The sequence below is a fragment of the Montipora capricornis genome, chromosome 12 (genome assembly GCF_036669925.1).
Source record: "Montipora capricornis isolate CH-2021 chromosome 12, ASM3666992v2, whole genome shotgun sequence".
Taxonomy (NCBI): Eukaryota; Metazoa; Cnidaria; class Anthozoa; order Scleractinia; family Acroporidae; genus Montipora; species Montipora capricornis.
In genome coordinates this window covers 17,679,340-17,686,839 of record NC_090894.1, presented here as the reverse complement: position 1 = coordinate 17,686,839, position 7,500 = coordinate 17,679,340, and the positions used below count along the sequence as shown (strand labels likewise).

The 7,500-nt window shown below is 39.7% G+C and overlaps 1 protein-coding gene across 2 annotated transcripts in view; it reads right to left on the bottom strand.

Annotated features, from left to right (window-relative positions):
- LOC138026050 (serine/threonine-protein phosphatase PP1-beta catalytic subunit-like) overlaps positions 1-1,823 on the bottom strand; it is an 18,166-nt gene extending 16,343 nt beyond the window's left edge. The window contains exons 1-2 of one of the 2 annotated variants that reach the window (XM_068873235.1): positions 1,587-1,823; positions 782-910 (exon numbers count right to left, since the gene is read on the bottom strand). In XM_068873235.1, coding sequence (XP_068729336.1) covers positions 782-910; positions 1,587-1,599 — 142 coding nt within the window. In that variant the 5' untranslated portion in view covers positions 1,600-1,823. Of the gene's footprint in view, positions 1-781; positions 911-992; positions 1,258-1,586 lie in introns of those variants that run through there. The other variant, XM_068873234.1, reaches the window with a different exon arrangement.
- Between the last annotated feature and the right edge of the window lie 5,677 nt (positions 1,824-7,500).

Genomic DNA, 7,500 nt, shown 5'->3' with positions numbered 1-7,500 from the left:
AGCTTTTTTGAAATTATCTTTCAACTTTATCCACACAAACAAACTTCAAGAAAAGTTGGGAAATTAGAGCCATTATCGAGGGTCAATATTCACTTATTCTCTCCGATGAAAAGGAAAGCCAATGCTCCATAGAAGTCAATAGTTAACTGCACACCAGCTGAGGAATACTTGTACCCCCAAAAAGAATTTCCTCACCCTAACCGTTCCTAAAACTAGCAGAAATTCGGAGGATATAGAAAGAATTCCATATTCCATTCGAAAACGCAAAACCCAACTTATTCATGTCTCTCCTACTACCTAAACTTGTCTATATGTCAAGTCTTGTATTGTTTTAAAACGTCACAAGAGGTTCCAAAAACAAACAACTCGCAACCTTTCAGAAGGAGTTTTAGGTTTCTAGGGCCAGAGTTGAGAAAGCTAAATTACCGTAAATAAGACTCTTTATAAATTTCCCAAAACCTCTAATCATCTCTACAAATTGTTGGATCAAAGTGATTTCATGGTTGAGGTTATTTCCCGCCAGTTGACCTAAGAAATCCAACAAAATAAAAACAGAAAAAAATACCCTCATTATGTCCATCTTAGTCTCCATTTCGATGAAGACGGAGGACTTTCTGTCGATGGAAATTGAAAAAGTAAAGGCACATGTAAAATTGTCACGGCCTCGCTTTAATAGTATTATTTCAGCTAAGATCCCGTTTGATATGAGTCTTAATAATTAGAACAAGCACGCTGCAAGCGAATATTAATGGTTTTCTGAATACCTCAAAGCAAAACTTACCGCAAATTTTCAGAGGCGCTTCCAACTCCAATAGAATGGGTTGGTTCAAAAAGATCTCTCTTGACTTCAAACATAGTCCGCGAACGTCAGATTCTGCTAGTTGCACAATCTTTCCTGGCTTACCGCGAGCTGAGAAAACAATGATAACGTTTTCATCTTACCCATGGAATATGAGAGGAACCAAAAATAAGCATAAGTTTCAGCTGCTAACCTTCCAACAAGTGCGATATTATACTGTCCACATTCAGGTCGCTCTCCGCCATATCAACTACAAAACTAGAACTAGAAGATCTTTCAGATCTTAAAACCGCGCTTTGAAAATTTATCTGTTTTCTTACCATTATATAGTCGCAAAGTAGTCACACGCGTCACATAATTCAAGAATTACGTTATCCACGGCTATCTTTAGTACGGTGGTTATTTCCCTGCCAATGAACGTTGAAACGTAGACAAATTCCAAGGATGACATAATGAACTTTAATGCGCATCTCGAGATACTCGGATTTCCTATGGGTAGTGCTTATTAATACAGGGATATTTTTGCGCGGTTCAAAACTATGCGGAGAAAGTAGAACTTAGCAAGTGCTCGTGGTTACCCCCAATTTTCTTTTGGGATTTCAATAAGACTTGTTAAGATCTGCTTTTTCGGCATATTCAGTAAACCGCGCAAAAATACCTTTGAATTAGTAGGCACCGTCCTTAAATAACACAAAAAGGCAATATATTTTGTACTAAATAAAGAGTGGAACATTCATAAAATTTTAAGTACATTAACATTTTAACAGCTTTTGGCGAATACATGTACCGGTAAACATCATAAGTTGCGTGATTCGAAGTGCCACTGCCTATATGACCGAGTAGAAGTTTGGGTCGCAACGTAGCATACATTCCAAAGCAGTCCTTGTTGATTCACTGATGACTATAGAACCCAAATCACTTGATCAATCTGTAGCACAACAAACTGACAACAACGGCTGCACACAAAGGTATTGCACCATCACTTATAGCCATTGTCAAATCTCCGATTGCACCATCATCCGATGACGTAATAGTCTTAGCTTTCTTTCTTAAAAGTCACGATTACATGTTTCAATAAGACACAAAAAAATATATTTTGTTGTAAATAAAGAGCGGACTATTCATAAAATTCTAAGTACATTAACGTTTTAACAGCTTTTTTGCGAATAAACATCATAAGTTGCGTGACTGGAAGTCCCACTGACTATGTGTTATTGGTAAAAATGATCGAGGACTGGAGACGGGCACTGGATAAAAACCTTGTAGTTGGTATCGCCTTTGTAGACTTTCGAAAGGCCTTTGACGCTATTTTTCACCATGTCTTGCTGGAAAAGTTGCAAGCAGTTGGTATAGCGGGCGACCTATTGTGCTGGATTAAGGATTACTTTATTAAGCTGACCGCTCTCAAGTTTCAGTCGTAAATGGATTCCAGTCCGAAACCTTACCTGTGAAGTTTGGTGTGCCGCAGGGATCTGTTTTGGGACCTACCCTGTTTTCGTTGTTCTGCAACGATCTTCCTGACATAGCTGGAGTTAGAAAATGCGAAATTTACATGTATGCGGACGATACGACCATCTACGTGGCTGAGTCATCTCCTGACAAGGTTGTCGTTGTCTTGAATAGCGTCCTCCAGAAGTTGTATAAGTGGTGCTGCCGTAATCGCCTCATACCCCACTGCGGTAAAACCGAGTGTATGATCTTAATGCTCGGCCAGTTTGTTGGGCCGTTGCAAGCAGTATCTTTAGGGAACAGTGTCGTCACTCAAGTCAAGTCAACTAGGTGCTTAGGCGTTGAGCTTGACAGTGATCTTATTTGGAACGTTCACGTTAAAGAGTTAATGAAGTCCTTCACACAAAAACTGAATCTTCTTAGGTCCTTGTATTTTTTACTGACTTCGGCGAGAGCTGATTTTTATTTTAAAGTAATTTCACCATCTGTCACCTATGGTTTGGTTGTATGGGGCTCCTGTGGCAAATCGCTCTTTGATGTGCTGAAAAAAATACACGTATGCGCCGCTAAAACCCTCTACAACCTGGACTGGTATACACCTAGCGACCAGATCCTAGCCCGATGCAATTGGTTTACTATTACTTGTTTGTACGAATATAGATTGCTTCATTAGCACACGACTGTTTTTATGATTTTTCACCTACTCCTATTAAGCAGCTATTTAAGAAATATGATTGTAACTATAACCTGCGAAGGAAATTGACCTTTTTGTTACCGAAACCAAAATCAGAACTTCTTCGCAAGTCCACTTACTACAAAGCCATATCTCCATGGAATTCTCTTGAAAATCATACACGTTCTATCGCAAGCAGAAGCTTGTTTAAAAACACGCTCAAACGTAGAATTTCATGTAAATAGTTTCGTATATATATGTAAATAGTACTTTTTAACGTCTTAAATCCACGACCACATCAGCTCCGCTGTAATTTTTATCGTGTTTAAATAAATGTTGTTGTTGTTGTTGTTGTTGTTGTTGTTGTTGTTATGTGGCCGAGTGGAAGTCTGGTTCAGCTCACCGACAAAACGAAAAATAAATAAATAAACTAGACCCTCCGTGAGGGTACACTGGTTTGCCTGTGGTACGTGCACCGTTCCAGACTTTTTTTCAAGTTGGGGGGTCATTAAGAAGCCATACCAGACGAGGCCCTTTGGCTCACAGGTCCTCACACGTTCGTACGACGAAACAGACCTGTCCTTGCGTAATATGTAGCTCTAATAGTGCACGATATTGTTTTGGTATTGTCTATCATTGTAGTGGCATGGTAGAATTCTTGGGTAAATAGTCTGAGAAGACATGTGGTTACTAGCAAAGTACTGAACCCAGAAAGATTGAAGAAAATAAATGGGAAGTGAGAAACATTGGCTTCTGGGCTGACATGTTGATAAACTTCTTTTCACCACAAGTTTAAGCGTGCCCTCTGAGCATCTGACAGCTTTGTAATACCGAAGTTCACTGAAGTTAATCCCTAGGGGTTGGGCGGGGTTAGTGTTTGGATGGGAGACCAAAATAATATACCCCTCATAAAACAGAAGCATCGGACCGAAAATACTATTAACGCTAACAAATGCGAACTCAGCAAGGTACAGATTTTGTTAGCTTGCTTTATGCAAAAACAAATATTGATGCAAAAGTAAATAAATATTGATACACAGTTTTTAGAAAGAGCAGAAGGAAGTTTCCAGGACGATCGCTCGAGAATAACATATTTACGACATGAAAACAACATTTATTTTGAACCGTGAATATAGAATATAAACAGTTACGATCAGCGACAAACATTTTGGGGGATTTTTGCAACGTTCAATTTTGTTATTGTACGTTTTGGCTGCACAAATAAATTGCAAAATCGAAAGTGACATCGCCGGAATTCAGCGGGCGCCGTGATGAAGTTACCGCGGCATGTTTACTCGCCAAACAGTGAAGTATCTGTGTCAAATGATGGCAAGATACTGGGTTTTTGTAAGTTTCTTTTTCTGTCAAGTGTTATAAAGTTTGACAATGAAATGAGCGAAGTCAAAACAAAATCACAATCGCCCAAGTCTTGTTTATGCAAAGTCAAAATTTACTCTCCAAGACGCGTACGACGTTATTTATTCTAACCAGGTAATTCCATCATTTTGGAAATAGCAGCTACTTTATTATTCAACTGCGTCACAATTTTTCACTGATTTTGGGGCTCATTTTGTTGAAACTCAAGCACGCTTCCAACAGGCCAGCTGTGAACCCTTCCTGCTTACAGAGCAATACTAAAAAACTTCTCCCATATCACATTTCAACCTTAAGCTCGGAAATTCAATAAACAACATGATATTATAATTCACAAAGGCAGAAAATACCGCAGAATCCTTTTCCAGTGAAAAAATTATTGAAACAAACAACATATTTGCTCTTAGAGGCGAAAACCTCTTCCTATTTCATTGCGTGCGTGAAGACAAGAAACTCAATCGTGTCAAATTACCCTGTACGTCAGGGAAATATTACAGCTTACTTTGATTTCGTCTCGCCGCGCAATAGATTGTTGTCGAAGTCCAGCAATCGTCCCTTTTGAGATTCCTGCCTAGCTTATCCAACTGACTTTCCAGTATTGAGCTCCATAAGGGTATATTTTGTTTAAGGATCCACTGAAACGCCATTCGCGTTACATGACTTTCGACGCCATTGCAGGCTAAGTTAATGATTCTACTGTGTCCACCAGAGAAATCTACACAGTTCCACTACCCTCTCGATCCTAAGAAAATACGCGCAGAAGGCTCTATACACAAAGACACCACTTACCAGGGGAGTGACAGGCAAGACTTTTACCGACACGGAAAAAAAAAAAAAATTAAAAAAGAAAACAAACAAATCCCACCCACTTTCCAACTGGGCTTGCCATAGGCAACCCAGTAATGAACCGATTACAGAGCAAGAACCGCACTCGCCCCATGGCCGCGCGGTTAATAATTAACAACATGCAGAGCAAGAACCGCGTCCGGCCCATCGCCGCGCGGTTAATAATTTTGGCAAAAAGGTCATGCTAGCTCCCACATAGAACACTAATAATATAGTACACCATATATAATACACAAAGAGTATCCTACACTCATACGCACTCACCTACACACCTACATTCGCATGCACTCACCTATATTTATTTATACACACTCACCTACATCCATACGCACTCACCTACATTCGCATGCATTAACCCACATTTATACGCTCTCACCTACACTTGCATGCACTCACCTACATTCATACGCACTCACCTACATTCGCATGCATTAACCCACATTTATACGCTCTCACCTACACTCGCATGCACTCACCTACATTCATACGCACTCACCTACATTCGCATGCATTAACCTACATTCATACGCACTCACCTACATTTATACGGACTCACCTACATCCATACGCACTCACCTACATTCGCATGCACTCACCTACATTCATACGCACTCACCTACATTCGCATGCATTAACCTACATTCATACGCACTCACCTACATTTGCATGCATTAACCCACATTCATGCGCACTCACCTACATTCATACGCACTCACCTACATTCACATGCACTCACCTACATTCATACGCACTCACCTACATGCGCATGCATTAACCTACACCATATGCAGTCACCTACATTTATACGCACTCATCTACATTCGCATGCATTTACCTACACTCCTCTGCATTAACCTACACCATAGATAAGGCACCAGAGAATGGAGCAAACAAACCAGACATGACGACCTTTGATAAGAAGAACAAAGTTATCATCCTAGTGGAAGGAACTGTATGTAATATCGGACAGATCAACGATAGGAACGATTATAAGAACAGAAAGTATCTGGATTTAAGACTGGGTCTCCAAAAACTCTATCCCGACTACGAGATCAAGCAAACCAATATAGCGTTTAACTTCCTGGGAGATTTCAACACCACCCTAAAGAAAGAACTCTCTGATCTAGCCCACAAGAAAGATGTTACTAAAGTGCTAACCAACTGTCAGAAGTGGATTATATCACAGAACTGTGAAATCACCAAAAAATTCTACACGCTGTCCGCAGCAAGTTTCAAAACAAATTGTTAACTGGAAAGCTATTCAATACAACAAATAATAATAAAACCAAAAAAAAAAAAAAAAAAAAACAGATGATGGCCACGAAGCCTAGGAATTACATCCCGCTTGGTCGGTATAAATGAAATATTGAGAGAAACAAAAATGCCATAATAATAATAATAATAATAATAATGATAGCTGCAATATCAATGACTGTAAACATTCATTTTTTGCATTTTAAGTCTGAGCAAATGGTCAAATTGGTGAAGATTCCTGGAATCATAATAAGTGCCTCAGCTATTCGTGCCAAGGCAACAAACATTACCATTCAGTGCCGCTCTTGCCGCAACACAATCTCCAACAACCCTCTAAAACCTGGTCTGGAAGGATATGCCATGCCTCGCAAATGCCCAAGGTAGTATTTTGATAGACCATATTCGTATTCTCATTATTGGACTGGAACTAGCTTGCAGTGGAGGCTAATGCAGGAAAACTTATTAAAAAGTATTGGCATTTGAAAAGATTCCCCTGCATTAGCCTTCATTGCAAGCTAGTTCCACTCCAATACTGAGAATACGAATATGGTCTATTATAAGTACAAGCTTCTTTTCATGTAATTTTTATTTAATGAGTTATGGAGTGCGCATAGTGCAGTGGACATCATTTGTGGATTGCATCTCAGGGTTCTGGGTTCGATTCACACCCTGTGAACTCCAAAGTTAACTTGGCTTAATTGCATCCATTTGTGGTTCGTAACATAAGAGTATTAGTCTAGTATTACTGGGGAAAAGTCGTGTATGTGACGGGCCGGGATACGAGTAGCGTCCACTCTTGCCTAAGTTGTGGTAGAAGCTATAGAAAACAGAGCCTTTGGGTTGCCTTTGACTGTGGTCAATCTTCTTGTCTTGTCTCTTGGGTGCTTTTTGCTGGGGGCTGGGAAATCTGCCAACCAGTGAGTGGAATGGTAATTTTTCAGTTTGTGTTTGACTTCTTGAACGGTGCGGATGGTTATTTCCTCCCACTTTTTTTCTTGTTTGTGATGCCCCTTAATTAGGATGGACCGGATAATTTCGACATTTTTGCGAACACTCTCTTTCATAAATACATTTATTTTACTTACTGATATTTTTCTTTCTCTTC